General features: G+C 35.5%; 2 protein-coding genes across 4 annotated transcripts in view; one reads left to right on the top strand and one right to left on the bottom strand.

The window, feature by feature from the left end:
* DNTT (DNA nucleotidylexotransferase) overlaps window positions 1-25,358 on the bottom strand; it is a gene marked incomplete at its 5' end in the record, with an annotated part of 166,410 nt that overhangs the window by 93,819 nt on the left and 47,233 nt on the right. Inside the window, 2 exons of one of the 2 annotated variants that reach the window (XM_084526574.1) lie at window positions 17,762-17,837; window positions 24,573-24,672. The remainder of the gene's footprint in view (window positions 1-17,761; window positions 17,838-24,572; window positions 24,673-25,358) is intronic. The other variant, XM_084526575.1, reaches the window with a different exon arrangement.
* BLNK (B cell linker) overlaps window positions 22,908-25,358 on the top strand; it is a 96,706-nt gene continuing 94,255 nt past the window's right edge. For both annotated transcript variants that reach the window (XM_084526569.1, XM_084526568.1), the window contains exon 1: window positions 22,908-23,632. In XM_084526569.1, coding sequence (XP_084382695.1) covers window positions 23,558-23,632 — 75 coding nt within the window. In that variant the 5' untranslated portion in view covers window positions 22,908-23,557. The remainder of the gene's footprint in view (window positions 23,633-25,358) is intronic.

The following is a 25,358-nucleotide window of genomic DNA, read 5'->3' as shown; positions in this document are numbered from 1 at the left end:
CTTATATAAAAAGTTAATAGTAGAAATGAATGCTCTGTAAAAATTCTTATCCTGTAAGCTTAGTTCCTCCCTCACACCACTAGTACAATACTGCTAAGATAGTAGGTAATTTGGCCAGGTATCATAATATAATGATATATAGTATAATGATAATAATCATTAATTTATTGCTACAATAGTTACCAGTTCATACAATAGATGCATCTTGCAGTAATTGCAAATAATGCAGTTGTAGGCCTACTTACACCTCAAAAAATGCAAACATCTGTACAGGTGACATGTCTTTGTCTTTTACATTTACAGATTGTAAAGCATGATGCATCTAATAAAGAGAAATGCACTTAATCCGAAATAATGAAATACCGGAAAAGGCTGTTTCTACATTTCCTATAAAACTTGCAATTATATACTCAATTTTCAGTAGTACAGGAAAGCTTATTTGGCATGCAGCTCCCACATCATTAAACTGAGGAGATAATCAGATCAGCTAATGTAAAAGAGAGGAGTAAATAACAGTAAGTACTATAGATAATGTTGTTGCAGAGAGAAGAAAAACTTACATGATATATCTCTGATATATATCTGATAACATTAGATGATGTATCTCCTTGTTCCCTTCACAAGTTTATGCACATCACACTAAAATAAGAAAGTTTATCTCCCCTACTAGCTTACTGAGCAAAAGCAACAGGTAATGGTTAACATCATGGTGAGTTCTGACAGTGGTCTTTCTGTATACTCCATCAAAAAAGCTGTAGAAAAAAATGTTATCACTAGCACCAGCAAAGCAAAAAAGACTCCTGATGAGCATTTCACATATTGTTTTACCTCCAGAAACAAAATAAAACAGGTGTTTATCTGAATGATGTGTTATGACTTTTGCAAGTGAATGGAAAAATCAATGATTTATTTTTGTTCTAGAAATATCAGATGAAAGAAGCCAGAAAGCACAGTGGAACAGGGCAGTATTCTCACCTTTCAGACATATTGCAGTCCTGAGTTCCACTAATGCAGAACTAATTGCAGCAGAAGTAACGTAACTGGGTAATTAATACATTGCAGGAAAGAGTTTGCTTCATCCAGCTGGTTTTTAAAATCCAAAAATATTCTAGACTCAGTTTCCACAAAAGCATTCTGTCATTTTCTTACTAACTTCACCTACAATTTGGCAGACGCTTAGAGTATCACAAAATACTTAAACATTCTTTATTTTACACTGTGGATCTGAAAGCTCTACCTTTCACTGAAAAAACACTGAAAGGTGTTTTTTCTCAACTGCATAAAAATTCATTTCTCAAAGCAACCAGAAATTCTTTTCCCATACAAATCAAGATTGGCTCCATCATTCCAGTCTATAGAAAATGTAATACTACTAAGTTTCAGATAGCCCCTGTAAGCCCTGGCCCAGTTTGGGCTTGCATACTTATTTAACTCTGAGCATGTTGATCAATCTTTATTAGAAAACTACAGTCTCCCTAGGTGTTTTTAAGATCATAAACTTTAAAGTCATCTTTCTGACTTCTTAAATCACAGATACAAATATTGTGCTATTATTTTATGATGCATATCTGCTTATTAGGAAACGTCAGCATGAATTTTGTCACATTTTTATTATCCAAAGAAACAGTATAATTCCGTCTAATTGAAGTAATTTATTGATACTACTTTGTATTATGAGTTTGCTCTTCTTTCCTGTGCTTATTGCTGCAGAGATTTAGTTTTAAGAAACAAAAGCTAATTTTCTGCTGCATGAAAAGAAGCCAGACCCAACGTTGAATCACACAGCTATGAATAAAGCTGTTAGTTCAATACTTCAATAACAAATCAGAAGACCACACTGAACTGCAGAATTTTCTATCAGCAAGCTTCAACTTTTCTTACACTAAGAAAGAAGCATAATAATTCTTGATTCCTATGCTAAACTAATTATTATTACATATCATAAAGCATGAAAGCAGGAAGGATATAAAGCTAATAAATCTATTTGCAAAAGTTGTTCTGCTACAATTTACTCAAGAGTTTACTAAAAACACATGCTGTTTATAATTTAAAGGCATTTTGATTTAGTCATTTTGCGCTTTGTGATGTTATTAAGGAAACAATTCAATATCTTTTTTTTTTTCCTGCTGGCATTCCATTATGTGGATTACAATGCACTGAAACTCAAAGTGTTAGGAACACAAGAATGATACACAGACAGATTTAGCTCCTGCTTTGTTTAACTGTGTTGAATTATGTGGAGTTAAAGTTGTAAAACCAAGCCAAGTTAGAGGAGAGAAAGTATGTGCTAATGGTTATGGAAAGCAGGTAACTGGTTACAAACCCCAAAGATATCATTTTCCCAAGAACAATTATTTTGGCAATATCACTCCATAGGTATTTTCTAAGCCAGCTGGATTGCCAGGAGTTTTAGGCTGCTCTTCTACGAGCTTGATTCAAGCACCACAGAATTGATACTGAACTGTCAGTGGACTTTCATTGTCTAAAAGCAAATGAGTCAAATGGGAGGATTTAGAGAAAAACTCCTGTAGATTTTGATAGTTAGTCCAGACTACTGATTTTACATGAGGCATTGAGGAAAACAGTGCTTCTTCATGCTTATAGCCTTAACCACTGGTCTGTGCCACGCAGACTCAAGTAAGAGCTGGATGATGGTGATTGATGAAATCAGCTTAGAAAAGAAGAAAATGTAAAGACTGACTATGCAGTAGCCTTTACTGTGCTGATTGCATATAGCATCCTGAAAAGAAACTGAATGTAAATATTTCTTGATGAAAGATGATAGAGAAAACATAAAGTCAGACCCAAATCAGACCATAAATATATGTGTTTCTGAGAGGGAATAAGAAGTTTCACATTTGAGGGAAGAAATATTACAGGAAATAAGAGCACACTTCACTGTGCTACAGTGAGTGAAAATAAATAAATAAATAAATAAAAATGACTATGTCCAGGAAAAAAAAGGTTTCTGAGTAGGAAGTAGGTGGCATTTAATAGTGGTAAGGAAGTAAGTATTTTGAAAAGACATATGCTACAGGCCATTAATAAATATCCTAAATGTCTATTCTCTAGTACACATTGCTGAACAAAGTTGAAAGGAACCAGAAATATCTTTAGAACTTGTGTTTAACTCTGCATTATGTGTACATGTATATATACTAATATCTCTGAGTTCCACATAAAATTATTTTGCAGAAGTACTAATGTTAATGTTCAAACATAGATAGTAATTGCTGGGAGAAACGCTAGCAACCATTTATACATATTCTCTTTACTAAAAGAGAACATGGTGACAAACAAAAGACAACAAAACACAAAACCCACCAGTCTTTGTGGTGAGATACAAAGCTGCGGGGCATGCTCCCTGCTGCTCCAGAGCAAACCACCACAGGTTCACCTCAAGTTGCCTCCACAGATGTGCTACCCACAGACATGCTACAGCATAAACAAAAGGCAGTACCATGTAGAAGGCTAAACACAGGGGCCAAGAATTGAGGATAAGTGGTTGTTTTAAAGGGAAACAAAAAGTAACTGACAGTACTTCTCCAGTCATACTCAGGCCTTACAAGACTGTGGGCTGGTAAGATGTTCTCAAGGCTATATTACATTGCTTGGTATAATTATTTAGCAGACTGAGTAAAAATGATTAGAAAAATAGCAGAGCAGAGAAGCCCTAAAATTAAACTTCTTGGAAAGGTTATACAGACTCCTCAATCATCTCCAGAACATACAAGAAAGATTTTAGCTATACATTAAAAGAAGGATTACTCGGGTTTCCTTCTGTCATTGAATTTGAGAATATTTTCTCATTATGGAAATGATTGAAGATCTGTCATGTTGCCTTCTTTCCCATTAATCCAACTTTGCCTACCCAGCTTGTATTGCATTCACTGCACTTTAGACAATAGATGTAAAGTGCTAGATTATAGAATTTTGTTTCCAGGGTTGTGACAGTGTTTGTTTATCAGTGTCCATCTCCCCATATATCTTCTGTTGGTTTGGTCCTGTATTAATTCACGAGAACAACTGGGTTGTGTTAAGGTTAAAAATAACACCAGAGTTTTCTGCTTATTTATCAGTAATGACTGTATCAGCAATGACATTTTCTCTGTGTCCCTTATCTAGGTCAGCCACAGTTTACAGATACCCCTTTAAATGGATAAATAAAAAATGCTCAACTTTGTTAATACTTCAGAACTGTAAAAAAAAAAAATAATAATATATAAAAAAAAAAAGAATTAACATAAGCATCACTTTTTACACTAATTCAAGCTGAATATGCCTAAGAAATAACCAATGTCCTCCCCATTCCTCACGTTTCAAAACAGGCGCATACATAAACAAGTGAAGTTCTCTTTTTTCTTTTTTTTTTCTTTTTTCTTTTCTTTTTTTTAATTTCCATAAGTAAGCTAGAAATTCCAAATTCATTCACCTTCCTTTCAGGTCACTGTTTTTCAATCTTTTGCAGCTCTAAGAACATAATAGATTTCTGGTGCTGTCTAGGACTCAAATACACATTTAAGAAAGTGTGTGTTGCAAATTACTAAGCAGCAATATTGTGACTCCCCTATAAAGTTATCTGGCACTGCAATCTTTTAAAGATACTCTCCTAACTATATTTCTGAAACTTAAACCTCAACCACTTCTATTGCCACTGTAAAAGCAGAGGAACTAACCAAATCAGTGACAGCCTGAAATCAAGGACAATGACTTCTGCATCTAACGAGGTAAGGTTAGGACTATAGTTAGGCCAAATTTAATGCTTTTAACATCATGAGCCAGTAGGTAAAATCACATTTTGGATAAAGGTTATTGCTTTTGCATGTTAATAGTGTAATATTACATTTTGGGTAAAGGTTATAACAGACAGAAATCACAAGAGAGAACAAAAAGAGACTGAGAAAAAGAGGTTGAGAAGTATATGTTAGGGTTAAAGTATGGTTTGTACTTACCTAGAATAGGTTTTCAACACACCTACAAATAAAGGTAGTAAGGATAACCTTGGATTTAGGGTATCTAATATGTAAAACATAAATTTGGGATAAGGGCTAAGGTCCAGATCAACAAGATCGGGTAATTCACACTTAGGTTTCTGTATGAAAGGAGACATTAGACTAGATTTAGTCTGGGCCAACAGCCTCTATTTAATATAGGTGAAGAGATGCAGTATATCCATATTAATTATCAGATTAGATCTGGGGGGGGGGAAGAGCCAATTTGCCTGTGTTTTAGACAGTCTACTATAAACAAGTTGACAATGCTGATGCAAGCAAGGGTCTGAAATATGTGTTAGGATTTTGGCTAAAAGGAAACATTCCTCAGTATAAGTGAACAGATATTAAACCTCTAGTGTTCAGTAGAGGTAGAGTTTAATTCAGTAGGACCCCATGCTCTATGTATAAAGAACTGTTGCACGAGCAGTTCTGGACAAGCAGACATGGACATGCAGACCCCTAAAATAGCAGGGGTCAGGGTTGCTAGGCCATTTATCCACATTGCCAAATGGCTTTAAGGCTGATCAATTGCTGTGCAAATTAAGAATCTTTTCTGTTTTTGTGTTTTAGATGTGGGGAGGTAACAGCTGTTTTGGGGCTAACAGTGTCTGCCAGCCTACAGTCAGACCTGACTCCAAGGAAGCCACCTGGCTTGGTTTTGTGGTCAAATGAACAAAAATTTCCCTCTACAGATCTCTCAGCTCAGCTTTTGCACCACTTCTCTCTTTTCTTCATCCAGTAAAATGACCCCATTAGGGTCAAATTAACTAAAGGTCTTGGGCAAATTAGTGCATTCATGTTGGCAAGTATTTTATACTGAATCCAGAGGATCAGGTAAACAAAATATTTTCAGTTCATTTGCTGAGCAACTGCTGACAGAAATATATGATTTATTGGAAAAGGCAGAACGTTCTCCATGAAATGAAACCCAAATGCTTTTCTAGGATCGAAAGTGTCTGTTCAATCAAAAATGAAACTCCTTGTACCGTTTATCCAAAATATCTATTTTCATTTTAGGTTAAACAAAGGGTTTAATTTTATGTGAAGCCAGGCAACCTAAAATGATTTATGATTTCTTTTTCCCCTAATTCCTTATTTTACTGGTAATTTTATGGTTAAATTTTTAGTTATTTACAAATATCTTTTTAAAATGAAAAGCAAAAACCAACAAACCTTAAAATATTTAATCTGTTTTTTATTTTTCCTCTCCCAGAACTACTTCTCAGATTTTTCTGTAACACAGCACTGGTTGCAGACCCTCTGTAAAAAGCTGTTGTCGTTGTGTAGCTAGAATTCACACACACAAAAAAAAAAAATAAAAATGGCTCCACTCTCCAAAGAGTCATTAAAAGACTTAAGTCAACAGAGAAGTCCCTGCCTTATTTACATGTAGACATCTCAGAGGTAATTCTGCCGAATTTAGCAGAGCAGTAGCACTGTTACAGAAAAGTTAGATAGATACAGTCCAATAAAGGCATGACATCACTGCTTTATTTCACCTCTTTCTGATGGTGATATTAACTGGTTTAATTAAAATTTGTAAAATCTGAGTCCTAAATTAGCATAAGCAACACGAACCTCAAAATAAGTAGTGAGACAGAAGAAATACCGGTAAGATAGGAAAGCAATGTGAAGCTACCTACATAGATTACATGATGGACCTCTGGCTTTTGCTATGTTTCCATAACAGCACTGAAGATAGTGTTTGGAGATGCAGCTGGTGGGGAGGGTGGGGAAGGAACACTGTCTTTTCTTCAGCATATACTATTGGTTAAGGAAATTGACACAATTTCTTTAACTATGATCTTGATTTTTAGCAATCATATTTGCCATATCAAGATAAACCATAATAGGATTTATTTTTAGGTGTATTTACAACAATTTAATGTAACACATAGCTAAATTCAAGCTCTCACCAGAAACACATGGCAGACACAATCCCTTTACCTCCATCAATTTCTGTGTGGATTGTGGCAAATTCACAAACATTGGCACCGGTTTATCAGGTGTGGATAGTTTTATCAACTATATACTTTATATATATTGTAGTCATATAGCAGATAAAACATTTGAAGATGCAGACACTTATTATTTAGTTGATACTGCTTCATTGGAGACAGCAGCCTTTTAACACCAAGGATTCATGACAGAGACTTTTTCCTGAGGGATTTGGATACTAGGGACATATTAGTCTGGGACAAATTTTGTTTTATATCCAACTATTTGTTACCACACTATCCAGGCAAGAATATTCTGCCATGATTTCTTGCATAATGGCTGAACACATTCCAAACTCTTTCAAGAATTTAATTGTCATTTCTTATCTGATTACTCCTATGACATATTACTGAAATGTTGATATTATTCATACATATTTAATCTCTCTCTTGGGATTTGTTCTAGGTATAAATTCTTCTGGATCTTTTAAGCCCACTCATTTTGTCCATAAGATGGAAATAAATCAAGAAAAAGAATAAGCCGCAATTCAATGTTAGATTTAGCAATACTTTATCCAGCAAATGTTTGAGCACTAAACTGAAATGGAAGAACTGTTCAGTGAATGATTGGGATCAATTACTTCAACACACAAGGATGATGTTCCTAAACAAGGAGAATTCTGACCTCAAAAGAGCTCAGCTAAAGTTTCTACATGTTTGCAATGAATATATGAATAGTTCATCTGAGAAAGTAGTGCAAATTAAAGTCTTTGACTGAGAACACACTCAGTGTTTTCATTAAGGACAAACTCACTGGCAAAAGAAATAATGCTTTCAAAAAGTTAACAATTGTCTTTCGTTCATTCTTAAAAATTTGTCTCAGGTTTTGGCCATCTTCAGAAATGGTTTGATGAAGAATAAGGTAATGTTTGCAACATCCTGTTGACATACTGCTTTGAAAGTGCATTACTGAAGCATGAAAACACACAAGGAACTTCTGTGTTCGATACCACTTATTCCCAATTCTCTAACTCAGGAATCACTGTTTAATCAATCCAAAAGCAGAGAGAGAAACCATTAGGTTTACAATCAATGGCTGTATATCATCTTCAAATAAAGCTGTAATTTAAGACCATTTCAAACTGAACAAACATTAAGTCCTGAAGTGATTTCATCAGCAAATATGTGATTCACCAGAAAGGGTACTAAAGCAAAATTTTGGCATATCACAATATATATTCTATTTTTAAAAATATAGAAGCACACTGAGAGTATCAGTCCTAGCAGAAAAATCAAAAGGTAAGACTGAGCACTGATACTCCTTACTTGGTCACATGCTGGTTGCAAAGAAGAGCAGTTTTTGAAAATAACTTTTAGAGTTACCACAAAATTTTGCATACAGAAATACAGCAAGAGGCCATTGCACTACAGTGCAAAGCAAATCTATGTCATTGTGTTTGCTGTATTTCCTTCACTGACAAATTGGGGAACATTATGATTTCTGTCTAGCTTCAGTAACTATGACTTGATTGATTAAATTTTGTGAATAGTATTTAAGATGAACATGGAGATATTAAAAAAGAAAAAAAAAAAAAAAAAAAAAAAGTAAAGTGTGAGTTTTTATATAGAAAGTGAGGTACTACTCTACTATTATCTTCCACATAATTTGCCAGGATAAACTAACAGTCAACATGAACAGTCATGTGAAACCCCCTTGACGTCAAGTGTCAGTTAGCATAAAAAAAAAAAAAAAACCTACTATCTTATATCTTGTCTTAATCTGCACTGGCTTTTTTTTGAATCCACAGACCTCAAAACAAGCCAATGAACTGACTATCTTACAGCTGCGAATATCTCATGCATGAATGTATAGTGTGGGCTAGATTACTATCTCAGTTACAGTAGTAACAATAAAAGCTGTCTTGGTAAACAACATCAATATAAAAGAATTACATCAACTATCTATGGTAAAATTACAGAAAGAACCTGTGTTTAGTATATCAATATGGGAAAGAAAATGAAACCGTAATTTTCTATAAGTATTCCAAATTTACACTTAATAAATTAACCATCCAGTCAAATAAATGAAGAAAATTTCTAACTTCTTTCCAAACAATCAAAAACCAACGCTCCGTTTTTGGAAAATAATTTTAACAGTTCCAGTTCAGTAGGACATTTACTGATTGATTCATATACGAACACAGAGTGACTTTATTGTTTTGAATCTAAAGATCTGAAGAACTCTTCCTTTAGTAAATAGACTTTCATTGCCAATAAACATTGAAAAGAATATCTGCTTTCAGCTGCTGGTCTTAAAGTTCCTACTTTCAGTGTCTATATTCCAGAGTTGTCACAACGTGATGTAGCTAAGTACTCCCCCTTATGGCCTATTACAGCATAGCATTATAACACTGCATTTCTCTTGATTAAATTAATCTCTCGATGTACGTATATTATCAGAGTTAAGCTAGGCCTATACATTGCAACTCATCCTAGAAATTGTTTCACAAATTAAATCTGTGATAGCAGATATTTACACCTGTAAATTGTCTACTACTGGAAATGACCATTTATTGTTTTGCTTTGAAATTTTTTTCTGATCATTTTCAAACTTCTAAAATAAATATATGGAACTAATATCCAGAAAAATAACTCATTAAATCAGGTTGGTTAACTGATGTCTTGCTCTTCTTGTGGTTTACTCTGTACTGTAATTACACACACAATATTGATAGGAGCTTTGCTACTGAAGTGTTGTATTCCAAACTACATTTATTAGTCCTCTGAGAAACAAATGTAGCACAGTGAAATATCATTAAAATTGTATACCATAAATGTTTCTGAAGAAGTGGAGAAAGCTGTCTCATGTATATGTGGCCACTGACACTTTTACACATTTGCATGAAAAAATATATTCACTGATGAGGAAAATTTCAAATCATCAAGTTCACTACTCTCTCTTCTAATCAAGCAGTCTACTTAAAATACTAGTTTCATAATACACAGAACCTATTTGTTGTACTTCTCTTTCAGAATAAAACTTTAATAATAAGATGTAAGATCAGCTGAGCTAGCTTAAAAGATATTCAACACAAGATGATTTTCACCATTCAAAATGTCTTCTGCTGTTCCTATCTTCATCACAGGGCTAACTGAAAACACAGAATAATCAACTATTATATCTTATTCTTCAGAGCAATCTGTTCTGCTATGTCCCCATCATGTTTCAGAAGAATTCAAATGTTTCACCATTTGAATATCATTTCAGACAAGGATGTCTACATATATATACGTCTACATATATATGTAGACATATATACATATATATGTCTATATATATACGTAGACATCCAAACAGTGAAACGTGTAGTTACCATAAATCCATTCTGCTTCATGTAGCTCCAACTATTCATCTCAAAACATACCAATAGACATTAATTAACATCAGTGTGATTTCACCAGCTTTAGGTTCTCAGCCCAGCAAAGCATTCAGCTTTCTTGCAAAGTCTTCAAAATTCAGTTGATAACTTCAAAGTAGGCAAGCACTAACTTAATGCAGAAGATCCTGTAATGTTAAACTAAGCACGTTAAGGATTAAGATCCTCTCTGTAAATAAACATTGCTTCATTTGATTTAAGTTTTGTTACCTGATCTTTAACCGAGTAATTCTGAGGTTATTCTGATCAAATACTTTGCTAAAGACATCCTTTCTGATAGGGATTTTATCTTGCTTATTCGGTTTGGATTTGCAATTTAGATCTCTAAACAAAATAATCAGATTAAAAATTGTCTACAGTATATTCTACAAAAGAGAATGTAATATATATAAATATACATTTGGAACATTTATTAAAACACTGTGCAAACAGTCCCATTGATTCTATCTACTGGGGAATTAGGCAAAATCCTACTAAGTTCCTCCCATCAAAAATTAAGCCTCAGTACTGATATTCTCATACGTTGTTTGATAAATAGTTCCTAATACAATTGTAATTACCTCTGGGAGCATAAGAGAGAATCTAAAAATCCATTTTCTACACATGCATTAGAGGATGGATAAGAATCTAACTGTTTTGGAGGATAAATTCCGTTCAAGCAGTTCACTTGATTTTGCTTTCTAAATTTTCAAAGACAGACCTGCAAAACAAATTATTTTATAAGGAATAAATTTTATAAAAGGTCTTAAAGAATAGAGCTATGTTTCTCAAGGAAGGAGGCTTATATTTGTCAACTTTTCTCATGCTATAACTTTCTGAACAGCTGTGAAATACACTCTTCACCTTTAAATTATTCTACTGCTATGGAGCTATATAATAACACTGAGAAAAAATACATACATATGAAATTCTACCAAATACTATATGCAGTTGCACGGAAAATCTTTTAAAAAGTTTCTAGAACTGGAGTTCATAATAGAAAAGTATTTCCTAGTAGTTAGAAGTAATACAAGCAAGAGTGTTTGTGTTGGAAGGTTGAACACTGTAAACACAGAGGCTCATTGTTTTAGATGAGGTGCAAAAACACAGAAAGCAGCTTGTCCCTACTATCTTCTTTCACCACTGTTCAGTTTAGTGTCTTGAAAAGTAATACAGTGCCATATGCATGGGAAGTCAAAAGTGAAAAATTGACCAATAACATAATTGAAATACTCATCTGAATCCACCTGAACAGGATTATCCTTCCATATAGTCTGATAAAACAATAATGTTCTTAAATATATTGACATTGCCTAAAATCAATTACACTGAAAACTGAAGACAGCATTTTTCAGCCAAAAGACTTGTTGAAAATGAAGTTTAGCCAGTATGTTTATTTCCTGTGTTGCTTCAAAGTATATTCATCATTTGAGATATACCATTCCCATGACAATGGGATCACAAGGAATCATGGTATAACAGCACTAGGCCTGGCAGACAGAACATCAGCAGTGTCAAACTGACAAATATGTCTTTTAATCCAAGATCAAGAGAAAAAATCTGAAGGTCAGAAATACAACATTTATAATAATGTCAGTGTATAGGTGTGTACTGAACACTTTGTATCTAGATCCTTTAAAAAGCTTATCAGACAAACATTTAAAACACAGCAATTGCTACTGTGGTTCTCTTCATTTTGTTGCAATATACATGAATATTGAGCCCAACATTCCCAGTATATTCCTTAGAAACAGCAAAAATCTTCAGGCATACTTTAATGGTATTGTTTGGCATGTCACACAAGCAGTGAGACACATCCTTCAGCCCCACTAATTCTGACTGGTACTACAAGCCTACCCTTTGGTATATTGGATGCCATTATTCAGTTTCTCCCTACTTATATTTAAAAGCCTGAGCATTTTTCCAATACATCACACACATTTCCTTGGAAATAAAGTCAGCTGTGCTTAGCACGAAGAGGAGCGAAGAACACTTTAGAAGAGAGGAGTGAGGAACTAACTGAAACAGCTCTGTATTATCATTAATTTATACTACTATGGGTGACTTTGCCAACGTGCACAGAAAACAAGTGTGAGAATATTCACAGCAAAGCTTTCCTGAAATACTTCTATGACAATCAACCTGAAGATGCTAAAGCTTTGGAAGAAAGGTTGACAGAAGAAAACATTCACAAGAAAAATGGAAGGAAAATAGATATAACCATGCCAAATTCTGACTATTCGGCATAAAACAAAACAGGGGTTGGACCTGATGATCTCTTGAGGTCCCTTCCGACCCCTACAGTTCCATAATTCTGTAATAAAGTCTCTTCTCCAGATTTGGTGTGGGGATCAATATGACACCGAATGCTCTGACCCTCTATACATTTACTGTTATCACATCACTTTAACCAAGTTCTAATTTCACTTAGAACCATGCTGGCAGGGAGTTTTGCTGCCATTACTATTATTTAAATGATAAATAAAAACACACATTAAAAAAAAATAAATTATGGAATGATTGAGTTTAAAGTGTGCAATTCAAATGAGGAAAAAAAAAAAGTACTTTGTAATTTTTTTCTTGATAATTCATTTTAAACTTATTAACATCAGCAGAAACATAACATCTATTGAAATAGCCTTTTGAGAACTCCCCAAGCTAAATATTTATCAACTCTTAAAGTATTCCTAATTTATTGAGATTTTATTATATTCACTTTGTTGACTGTCCATTAATCTCTACTGATAAAAAATTTTTATCTATGTCAGCAGATTTACACCACCAGATCTGTTGTAACATGTAGATGTAGCTCCATTTGTGAACAACAAAAAAAAAAAGTTGAGAAAAATTCTGTTTATACAGCTTATCTCCCCATCACCTCCTTTCTCATTTTCTGTACCTTTACCTCTCCACAACATTATTCTGTCAATCTCTTCAATTTGCCTATCCATCTTATGAAAAATCCTTCCCCTTTTGAGCTCTTTCTGTCTTCACTTAACTGTCCCAAAAGATCATTCTTCCCATCTAATTTTCTTGGCTTTGTTGTCTGGAAGACAGGAGGAGCTTTGCTAAGTTTTGATCCAAACATCTAGATACTGGCCAGCTGACACACATGGTCCAACCAATTCCTTTTACCTGTGATTAACATGCTTTCCAGAAAACCCTGGGCTCCCCACAACCATCATTTTTTGCTTTCTTCCTTCCATATACTCTATGACAATAACCGACAAATATCTTTGTCCTGAGAATTTTATATCTCACTTTCTGTTCTCAGATCTTCCCTCTCTCATATGACACAATTGTCATATTTTGTTTATCTCAGACCTTCTGCTGTTTCACAGGAATGCCCAACATTTTGTAGTGTTCTGTTCACCCATTCAGTTATTTTCCCTGTCCAATTTCATCTCAATTTTTTTTTAAGTACAAAGAGCAAATAAAACTATGACTTCAGTGAATTCAGTGAAGCATATACTAGGTACATGTCTTTGAATGCAATCTGCATATGACTAGTACAAAAATACTATATCACTATGCTGTAGTACTATGCTGTACAGTATATATATACTATGTATATACTACACATATAATACTGTATGATGACATAACAGTGTTACGCTAATGCTTCAATATTGTTTTGATGCTTTCCTCTAAGACCCCCAGCTCAGGAACAGCACAGGAGAAACACCATTCTTCCTCTCTAAAGCTGTATGCTAAACAGAAGAAACACCTCTTCAAAACAGAAACATAAATTTCTTCTTAACATCCTAACAATATATAAACAACCTAACAGTAAATTACAGTTATGACTCCGTAGTCTGCTGTGACTGAAGTTTTTCTAGTTCATGTCACTAATAATTCAGTGACCTCAAGTAATACTCATTCACTGTGGAACTCAACATAACTGGTGCTTGGTAGCTGGATATCCCAAAACACCAAAAGTTGTTCCAAAGGTATAAGGTATGCAAGGTATAAAATGCAAGTGTGGACAACTGAGAATGGAGAGGTCCATAGCCCTACACCCTCAAATAAAAAAGTGTTATCCAGAGCAATTTCAAATCATTCAAATCAGACGGATATCTTTGTCTATTTTTATTTATTATATCCAGCTTTTTTTTTTTTTTTTTTTTTTTTTTTTTTTTTTTTTTAAGTCATACAGAGATACATTTGTTAGAAAAATCAGCTGGAATTTTCTCTAACTACACTGAGCTGGAGCTGGCCAAGTTCCAGAACTTGAATGGAACTCTGGGAAGCAGAAGCATCATAAAATAAAAACACTGCCTCTTATACTACCTTTATGGCACACTTCAGCACCTACATGGTCAAACATTTGTTGAGATCTTCCACTGTAAAATACTATGCAATTATGCATTAACATGCTTACTGGGAGTTCAAATATTAATTTAACCTTTTTTCACTTATCTCATATCAAAAATCATGTGTATTGTAGAAGATTTACACATATCAATGTACAAGCCTCAAAGAAATCGATAACATTCACTAAGTATTCATTATACTAACAAAATACACACCAGAACATAAAATCATTTAAAATAAGCATCAGCTGCAGTTTTTCAAATTTAAGCTGCCTAGAAATGTTATTAAATGATAAGAAAAGACACTAAAATAATATTGTTTTTTCTGTTTTGAATTTTACTCACTAGATTTTAATTCATATAAATGTTGCCAGATGGAAATATGTTTGTACATATTTTTCTGTATTTTATCTGGATAGTCAGCACACAGATGAATTTCAAAGTAAGAAAGGTTCTGTAAAGAAACGTTATGAAATGTAAAAGCAAACTATACAAGCCAGGGTATGATCCTAGAGGAGTAGACAGTGAGTTCTGCCAAGGTGTTCAAACGAATACAATTCAAAAAAGTGGCTCAGTTAAACTGCTAAGAACACTGCGTACTTGGAAAGGATATCACAACGGCATCAACTGCAGCCTTCAAAAAAAATCAGAGAGAATTTCTAATGAACAATGTCACTTTTGTAGTAGGTTGGGTTTTTAATACCTTTATGTTTTATTATACTAGTTAAAAACATGGATTTCTGAAAAGACAAAGGAAGCTAGGTGTAAAAATCAGGTTACGAACAATTATATAGGATAAGTGCATGTTTAATGCAAGGAGAGATTTGAGAAAATCTTCCTAGAACAACTGCTGAAACTGTATATTCAAAGAGAAGGTCAAACCAACAATCAAAGCCTTACAAGAAGGATTTTAGAAGTCTGAGCAATAACTCAAAGTGCAACTGTCCTTTAGACAATGTTTTTTATGCTGTATATCCAGCCTCTGAGACACAAAAGAGGCAAACAAAAGAAAAACTAGAAGTTGGTAATAGTTATAATTCATCTGAAATGTCAGGGGGTGCACATGTGCCCCACAAATGGGATATAGAGCAAGTGAAATAAAAAAAAATATATAGAATTTTAAAAAGGGTGTATTCATGCAGCAAACTAGATATAGTGGAAGTGATTTAAAGGTGTCAGGTTTCAAACTGGTGTATAACCACAGCCTCTCTCTGTATAGCAATGGTGCTAACCATTCTTACCAAGGTTTGGGGGGGGTCTTGGTTTTCATATCTGTTTTGTTTTTCTTCTCTCATTTGAGGCTTCTTTGTGCTTGAATCTTTCACAATCAAATGTAGTAAACATGCTTTAGATATATTATTTAGGGCTAGGCCAGACAGAGCCTTCAATTAAGTAATGCAAATAGAAGCTTTTTATTCTTTAAAATTGTTAATTATTTTTCAGTAACAGTCTACATGCCAGGATCCTCCAAAAAATTATTTGTTGACCTGTTAGTTACAGAATTTCTAGGTTGGAAGAGACCTCAAGATCATCGAGTCCAACCTCTGACCTAACACTAACAGTCCCCACTAAACCATATCCCTAAGCTCTACATCTAAACGTCTTTTGAAGACTTCCAGGGATGGTGACTCCACCACTTCCCTGGGCAGCCTGTTCCAATGTCTAACAACCCTTTCAGTAAAGAAGTTCTTCCTAACATCCAACCTAAAACTCCCCTGGCACAACTTAAGCCCATTCCCCCTCGTCCTGTCACCAGGCACGTGGGAGAACAGACCAACCCCCACCTCTCTACAGTCTCCTTTGAGGTATCTGTAGAGAGCAATAAGGTCGCCCCTGAGCCTCCTCTTCTCCAGGCTGAACAAGCCCAGCTCCCTCAGCCGCTCCTCGTAGGACTTGTTCTCCAGGCCCCTCACCAGCTTCGTCGCCCTTCTCTGGACCCGCTCAAGCACCTCGATGTCCTTCTTGTAGTGAGGGGCCCAAAACTGAACACAGTACTCGAGGTGCGGCCTCACCAGAGCCGAGTACAGGGGGACGATCACCTCCCTAGCCCTGCTGGCCACACTGTTTCTTATGCAAGCCAGGATGCTGTTGGCCTTCCTGGCCACCTGAGCACACTGCTGGCTCATATTTACATCCTGAAAGAAGTTCTACAGATTATTACTCTGTATTATATCTTAAAATGAACAGCGCACAAAAATAACGAATGCTACATGCGGTTAAGAGAATTTGAAAGGTACCATTTTCTAAGACTGCTAAAAAAAGAATAAAGTAGCTGAAAACACACATCTACAAAACTCACATGCTCATTTTAACATGAAAGCTTTCATAACAGTTGGAATATCATTGATTTATTAAACATCTCTGTAGTTCTCCCTGCCACAGGGCTAAATCCTCTAACACACACAAGGAGGAAGGAAAACAGCAGGACAGAATATAAGGAGATTTGCACAGATCCGTGAAGTATTTAGGCAGCCAGAGTTCTCTTTGGCCTCTGAAAGGCTCCCAAATTGACTTACTTAAATCATAAAAATAATCTGTGCCAGTCACAAGACTCTTGAAACCTATTTCCATGCCTCATATATTTGGCTAGCATAGTTAGAATTAAAAAAAAAAAAAAAAAAAAGTAACCACAACTCCAAAAGAAATTGTATTTTGCCACTGTTGGAGTATACGTTGTTAGATGGAACCCATAGCAGCTCTTAATTCTCGCTTCTACAAAATCATGAAAGCTTTGTTGCTTCTGCCACACTCTCAGTGGTAATCAAGGTCTGTGATCAGTTGCACCATTGTAAAAGTTGTTATGAATTTGGCATTACACTCTCCTTATTGTAAGAACAGATGACAGTTTTAAGCAATACAACATTGTTGAATTTAAAAAGAATAAAAAAAAAAAAAAAAAAGTGATTTTGAGATTTTGAATGTGTTTTCGTTGCAAGATTTTTAGAATTTCAACAAGAACTTCCAAAAAGTAAAAGTTGAAAAACAAAAATCAGTTTAAATATAAAGATTCCTCCCAGGATGTAATGAGGCTAAAGTGTCCTAAGTACACAATGACTTTCTGCAGAAACATTTTTGCAGGAAACTCCTTCTTTAGTGCTTACCTGCAAGGACTGTTGAAAGAGCCTGTGGCATTTTCCTCACTGCTTCAACTAACGTACATCTGAATGACCATGGCTCCTGAAATATTAGTGAGAGAAAAACACAGGGAATTAAAAATCCATTCCTTAGAGGAAAAGAGAACAAATAACAAATGTCAGAGAAAACTGAAGTATTTCGGTATTTCATTAGTCTTCACAGAAAAGACTGTGACCAGATGCTTAATTTTGATAGCAGCAAAGGAAGGATCTCCATGTTTACTACTTGCATTAATGTGGATTAGAAATTTAAATAAGAATGGCATAATGAAATTCACAATAAAGATTTTTTAAAGAACAAGCCAAAGCAATCCTTGAACTCTGAGTCCTATGAATCCAGCACATAATGTAGGTCAATAAAATGGCAGTAACTTGAAAAGGGCAAACAGCTATATGTTAAGATGGGGGGGGGGGGGGGGGGGGAGAGGGAGGAGGAGGCCCATAAACTGCTGAACAATCAGCCCAACTTCAATTCCCACAAATATATTATGGCAAATGGTGAGCCTCAATATATTTATTGTTTCTTAATATTGCAGTAAAAATAGACTTGTCAGGAACAAACTGTGTCAAACCAGTCTCATGTCTTTCCTCAATACGATAACTACCTAGCAGACAGGGGGCATGAAATACATATCACTAAGGCTATTTATGCAGTCCCATATAAAATCACCACACAGAACTAGAGAAATATGGTCAAAGTACTGTATATTGCATATGCTTGTCTGTCTCAGATTGAGAGGATATCTGTGAATCTCTTTCAGAGAGTATTTCAAGTAGGGTCCCATAAGAATTTTCTCTGCCCTGGATTTTATTCAGTATTTTGTCAATTACATGGACGCTGAAGTAATGAGCGCACGTCTGAAGTACATCTGGATATCTATCACTGAGACAGAAGCACTTACAACAAAATAAAGAACAGTATACTGAGGCCAGTAAATTCACCCTATTTTTCAATTACGGTGGAGCCAAACTGAAGATAATGCTAATGAGAAGACTAAACAAGTTTATAAACTAAATCAGTGCTTCAGAAGAAACACTGAAGAAGCTGGGTTTGTTTCCTCAGGAAAGAGATGGCCTAGTCCATCCAATAGTCAAACTGCAAATATTATTCCTACTGACAGGGACTTTCTCCTGCAACCTCCAGTCTAGACAAGATTGGTAGTTCTTCCTCCTTCTGTGCCACCTAAAGATGTGATGAATCTGGTGCTGCCCCCAAGACCTCACTGTTAGAAAAAGGGTTTGCCCAGCTGATTCCCAAGACTAAGACAATTTGCTCTAGTTATACTTGATCCTGCTTCTCTACTGAAGCCCTGCCTACATCTCCTGAGGTTTCTTCCAGACGCTATGATTTCCATTGATACTTTTATTTTTATTCCCTGTTACATAAAAAGAGGCAAAACTAATCTGCAAATTTTATCAAACTTCCAGGCAGATAGCTGTAAGCAAGCTTTTATTCTCCAACCGTGAATGTACTGAAACTATAATACTATTCTAGCTTTTTACTTTAAGAATGTTTTTCTCCCACCCACCCACCATGAATGCCAAGCCTGTCAATCACATTAACAACAACAAAAAAACATATGGGAGTGTTTAAGGGGGAAGAGCAGACATGAGAAAATGCTCCTGCAACTTATTTGGAATCAACTCCAACATGAGTATATGGGAGAAAAAAAATAAGGAATATATGGTAAGTCATGATCCTTTTGTTATTTTTGTATAAAATGGGCATAAAAGATATCAGTGACAATGCTTTATATTTTTTTAAAAAATTGTTACCTTCTTGAGCTAAGATCTTTCTAAAGTATATTTTCCAGAGAGCATTCCAGTAAAATCAGTTGCATGCAGCTGCTACAAGTTTTTTCCTAAGCAGAACTTGACTTTGAAAGTTCTAAAATAAGTTTAACATATTTAGTGCTTATCTTCTTTTAAATATATAGCTGTACTTAGCAAGAAATGCCAGTGGTATGATCTAGGAACCATTTTCTATACTGCTTATTCTCTTATTAGAGATTTCTATGAAATTGCAAATTGAAAACTCACTTTATGAAGCTCCAAGGAGCTGTAGACTATACAAACATGTCTCTTATATGGCTTGCACATTTCAGATATTAGGAAAAAAATCATTCAGATGTATACTGTAACAATGTGTTAACTCTGCTTTATGTATGAATTATAGGGAATGAATTTCTGTTTAGAGGTCAGATTACATGGTGTCTACAATGTGCTCGTTAGCTAAGATTCCCCTGAAATTTGTTGCATCCCAAGGAGCAAGATAGAGTTCTGTATTAAATGTCAGTTTTGGTAAGGGCTCCATTTAATACAAAAAAAAAAAAAAAAAAAAAAAAAAAAAAAAAGCCCTCAATGTACAGAAAATAGATTTGTGCCTTTTTTCAGGGAGTGAAATTGTAAAGAATACTGATGAAAAGTGTTAATGTCTTCAGTTATATACAAGCTTAAAATAACAGATTACACTCTGTGCATGTAGCCAACCCATTTTAAAGTCTGCCAGTGACCCTGCCAGATCAACAGACTCCCAACACTCAATATTCAAGTATCGAGTGAATATGACCTGCCCAGGGCTAGTGTTGGTTTTCATTCAAGTTTCTATAGCCTGCTTGAAAGTTGTGTATAGGGCCATGGCAATTTGGAAAGAACCAATCTGTGGTCCACCTTTAGCTGGTGGATTCTGGAGGCCAAAATATGGAGGCTCAAGGATCTCCCCCACTCCTGGAGGCTCAAGGATCTCCCTCATTACAGTGTGAACAGCTGGCACCTGTTCAACTGCACTCGTTTAATTGGATTGCCATGAAATTTGATAAATTGCATAAAGTAACTAGAAGCATGGGGGTACTAATTAATAACCAAATCTAGACTCCTACTTATTCTTGAAATACTCCCCTTGGAAGTAGTGGAAAGTAAGCAGAAGCACAATAACACTGTATTTTTATTGCATGTACTTGAGGAAAGAAAACTACAGCATTGACCATGCCAATATAAGTATTGGCATCAGATAATAGCTGTAGGCTCCCAGATGACAATGCCCATGTTCCTGGTCTTTAAATTTTGTCGTCATCACCACATTTAATCTGGCTGAAACATAAACAGTAAAGTATATCTTGCAAACCACAGTCCCTGTGGTTTGGCCACATCTGCTACAGCCCCTGTGGAAACACCAAGCTGAGCACTAGTTCCCTAAATAGATGTCCCTCTCGGTAGAGAGCATAACTGTATAAACATTGGTCTAAGGAGAGTACTACCCTGAAAAGCCAGAATATAAAATTCTGGCAGTATCAACAAAAGCAATGGTAGAAGAATTAGTCAGTGTTTCAGGAAGGAGAGCAATCAGTGAGAAGCAAAGTGAGAGGAGAGCAGGGCACAGCAGGGTGGACAAGCTAGCAGGACGGAGCTTCAGCTCATACTGCAGCCTGGGAAGCAGCATATAAGCATAGAAGCAGAGGGTTGCAGGCAGTAATGAGTACCTAATTGTGTGCTGGGATCTCTGAAAATGTTACTGGCCTAATGGGCCATGGCAGAAAGAGAAGCAGGCAGTATGCACTAAATTCAAACATCCTCTCTGTCCTTAAAACTCTATTTTTAGTCTGCCTCTGAGATGCTCTCAACTAGAACTGCTTACACCTGCCCAGTAACTAAACACTATACCGCATAAATAAAAGTATTGCTGCACTTTGCTTTATTCATGTTTCATACAAGCAACCATTAAACCATAATCCAGTCTCCCACCACTGCCTCCTCCCACTGCTTCCCTCTTCCACCTGAAGGCCCTACTGACACAATTACTCCTGGACTGAAATTAGGGAGGCAAAGTCTCTTAAAGGAGAGGTACCTCTTTCTTCTGGTCCTACACACAGTGGAAGAAAGCATTGCTCCCTCCCATCACCCAGGGAGATGTCGCCCCCTTGGAACCACTAACAAACAAAACACTATAAAATTCAGTTTAACTTTCCGTATACTGTTAGTAGCCAGGGACTTGGTGAATACTTTCTGTTCTACAGAGGTAAGATTTAATATGCAAGGACATCTATCTTTACTCTGCATTTCTGAAATTCCAGCCGTTAAGTTTATCCAGATTCAATGTTCTGCAAAGTCACAAGATAGGAAAGAGTTAAGAGTATTCAGTAGCAACAACTGACCTGTCAGTCACTTGAATAGCAAAAATACATGCAGGAAAATGTGAAGATAACAGATGAGACATTTTAACTTCGCTGAAATCTATTTTAACCTTTGAACACATGTCCAAATAAAACAGGAAGAGTAACTGGAAAGCAGAATATAACATTCCTTGGTCTCCAGCCTTTTAGGGAAGCTTTCATATTTCTCCTGATGTGGTGACTCAGAACTGCTTAGCAAAATAATCTTGGTTTGTCTCAGCAGCCACAGATGCATCATTGCAGTTTTATTGCCCAATCTATAAAACAATGGCTCCCAAAATTTCCCCATTGCTCCATTTTAGAGTATGCAACCTGCCCCCTGTAAGAACTGCCTGTGCTGCTGCTCTTCAGCTGGAAGCATGAAGAGGCCGAGAAGCACTGTGTGAGGGGCAGGGATTCAGCTCCAGGGAGATGGATAGACAGGGACAGGGCTGGGAAGAGGCAGAAGTGTCCATCCTGAGACTCACTCAGCTCTGCTCCCTCCCATCTCCATCCAAGTCCCAGCTTCCACCAAACATCTCATCTTCCTCCTCCTGCAGCCTGCGATCTGTGTCCAGCCAGACCATTGTGCAGCTCCTTCCTTAAAGGATTGTGGCCGCAGCTCCTAATTTGGGGGTCTTCTGTGTAACATGTATAGTGTACGGGCACATAGCATATATGGAAATCACATCCAGACCAGTAAGTTATTGATTTCAAAATAGTTGGGAATGTTTATATTATATATTAATAGTAATATTAATATGTTATTAATATAATATGTAATATTATAGTAATATTATGTTAATATTATATATAACGCTACATATTAGGAACACTAGGGCAAGGAAAATCTTGCTTTGTTTCCACACTGTTCCCTAGGTATCTCGCTTTTGACCACTGTCACCAGCATTTTTATGTCAGCCCTACATTTTGGAAAAGATAACATAGCATTGAAATGACTTTGTTGACAATGTGTTCTTTAATGGTATTCAGACAAAGAGGAAGAAAAATAAAAAAACATTTTTAAGATCATACGTTGCCTTTGAGTGATTTATATCCATCCAAAAGCATGGCACCCAGATTTGAGATAAAGAATTGAATTATACATTGTGTCAACATGGATGTAAAAGGTCATTAACTAAGCTGTTTTTCCCATGTAAACAGCACAGCACAACATCAAAACAAATAAGCAAGTCAAACGCAGTCTAAAGGCACATCCAAGCAACTGTACAATTGAGTTTGAGGTAGACAAGAGACAGCAGCTATCCGATATTTTGCAATAGACATAAAGATTTGGTTCCATATTTAACTCTAACAGATGCCAATGACTCAGAAATTTTATGCACTGATTTTCAGCAGAATGTGCTTAACTGATTCCAGTAATGACAAATATTTGCATATGTTGCATAGTTTTCTTTTATTGAAAGAGTAATTTGCATAAGAACATCGATACTTCCTAAATCATCTTTAAAGGCGTTCACTTTAAGTGAGCAAACAGGAAAAAAGTTGCAGAAAGGACTTCCTCTTAGGATTTCTACAGCAGCTCAGTAAAGAGCAGTGAAGCAGCAGTTCAGCATTACTCATATAGACCAAGTCTCTCTCACTGGATAGCAACATGGCCACAAAATTACCATCGCAGGAGGAGTGTGAAAACTGGACAGCCTTTCAAGTTGCAGATCTCCTGAGACAGGTACTGAATTGCATATGTAACACTTGAGAAAGTTCAGTCTATATTCAGCTAGCAGAAAATCTTACTGGATACAGTATACAGATATCTTATCCTAAACATAGCACAGATATTCAAACATACTGAAAATAGATTAGTCAGCAGATACCATCCCCAAGAATTCATTCATGTTGTTATGTGAGTTTCTGGGTGTTCTCCTATTTTTTAATACAGATTTATTTCATGGCAGAGGCTGTTAGCTAAGATCTCCTACATGGCAAATCACATTGAAATGTTTGCTCATAGGGCTATTTCTTAGAATAGAAGAGGTATTTCATGCCCCAGTTTATATACTGAGAAGAAATAACCATTTCAGTGAATGTGGACATATTTTATATTTGCAATTTACTTTAAAATTTACAGGTTGTCAGTAAGAACCTAACTCTTCATCTTTTCTTCGCAATGTATAAATACACACAGTAGTTGCTAGATGTTTCCTCAGACTTACGGTACTTGAGCTTTTTTCTTAAAAAAAAAATAAAAATAAAAAAAAAAATCGTTACTTGCCTGCTTGTACCCTTCCTTGCTATGCAATGTCCATTCTATTATATGTAAAACAATATGAATTGCAAAGTCTTTCAAGCTTGCCTTCAGTTATTCTTTCACTATTTGAATAATCTCCTCTGTGATAGGTACAATATCTCCTCTGATATATATCTATGTTTATGTGTATTATATATGTATATATATATAAATAATATATATGTAACAGATTTTTCCTTCTACTGTACTGAATATCATGGCTCAGGTTTTAAACTTCTATGTATACCTTATCTACATAATAAAAATAATTCACTGTATTATGCTATATAGTCGTCTTTCACATTTCCTTTTGATTTTTTTTTTTAATGGAAATTTCTCTAAATAACTTTATATAGTTTTTGACTTGAGCTCATCCTCCTACCTGTAGAAGCATCCATCTTTCCAAAGTTTGTTTTACACAAACAGTGAGAATTTAATACCATTAAGGTTTCTCATCCTTCTCAATTGAAGCAGCATGTAATCTTTTTCAAGAAAAAAAAAAAAAAACTGTTATGAAGTGTTTCTACAAGTGTTCCATTTGTAGCCATGTAAAATGTAAAAAAGTTTCTGTACTATTTTATATCTTTCTACTTCATTTTGTGCATAAATACAAGTCCTTGTGTGTGTACAGTTTAAAAAAGTTTTACAATGCAGATGGATCACAGGGTAGACCATGGTCCCCAGGTTAAGAAAGTAACTCTTCCATGGAATTGGTTCATACCATAATGAAAATGTCTCAGCTAAACTCTGAACTTTTTACTGTGAACAGCTACTCAGAGGATTAATTAGCTCAAAGCCTTGCAGCTTAAAGGAAATCAGACAAGAATCACTGTATCATCTATTAATTAAAGTACCCAGTAATTCTGTAGAAAAATACAAGGCAAGATAAAATAATTTCTCAACAGCACAGAGGCTTCCAAAGAAATGTCAGCAAGCAAGCCATGACTTCTGATTTGGTACTTGTCAGGGGAGAGTATTATTATATTTTCCAACTTTATAAGTTCATGCTTTGCTTACGTTCATATCACCAACAAAGGCAGCTAAGTGATCCAACCACTACAGCATAACCAACACCAGGTGTTTGGCCATTCCATGCATCAAGGACCAGCACTGGGGAGCAGCAGCCAGATTGTACAGAGCCCTCCAGCTCCCAATGCAAGCACTGCGG

The sequence above is a fragment of the Aythya ferina genome (assembly GCF_964211825.1).
Source record: "Aythya ferina genome assembly, chromosome: 7".
NCBI classification, from domain to species: Eukaryota; Metazoa; Chordata; class Aves; order Anseriformes; family Anatidae; genus Aythya; species Aythya ferina.
This window is presented reverse-complemented; position numbering and strand designations above follow the sequence as displayed.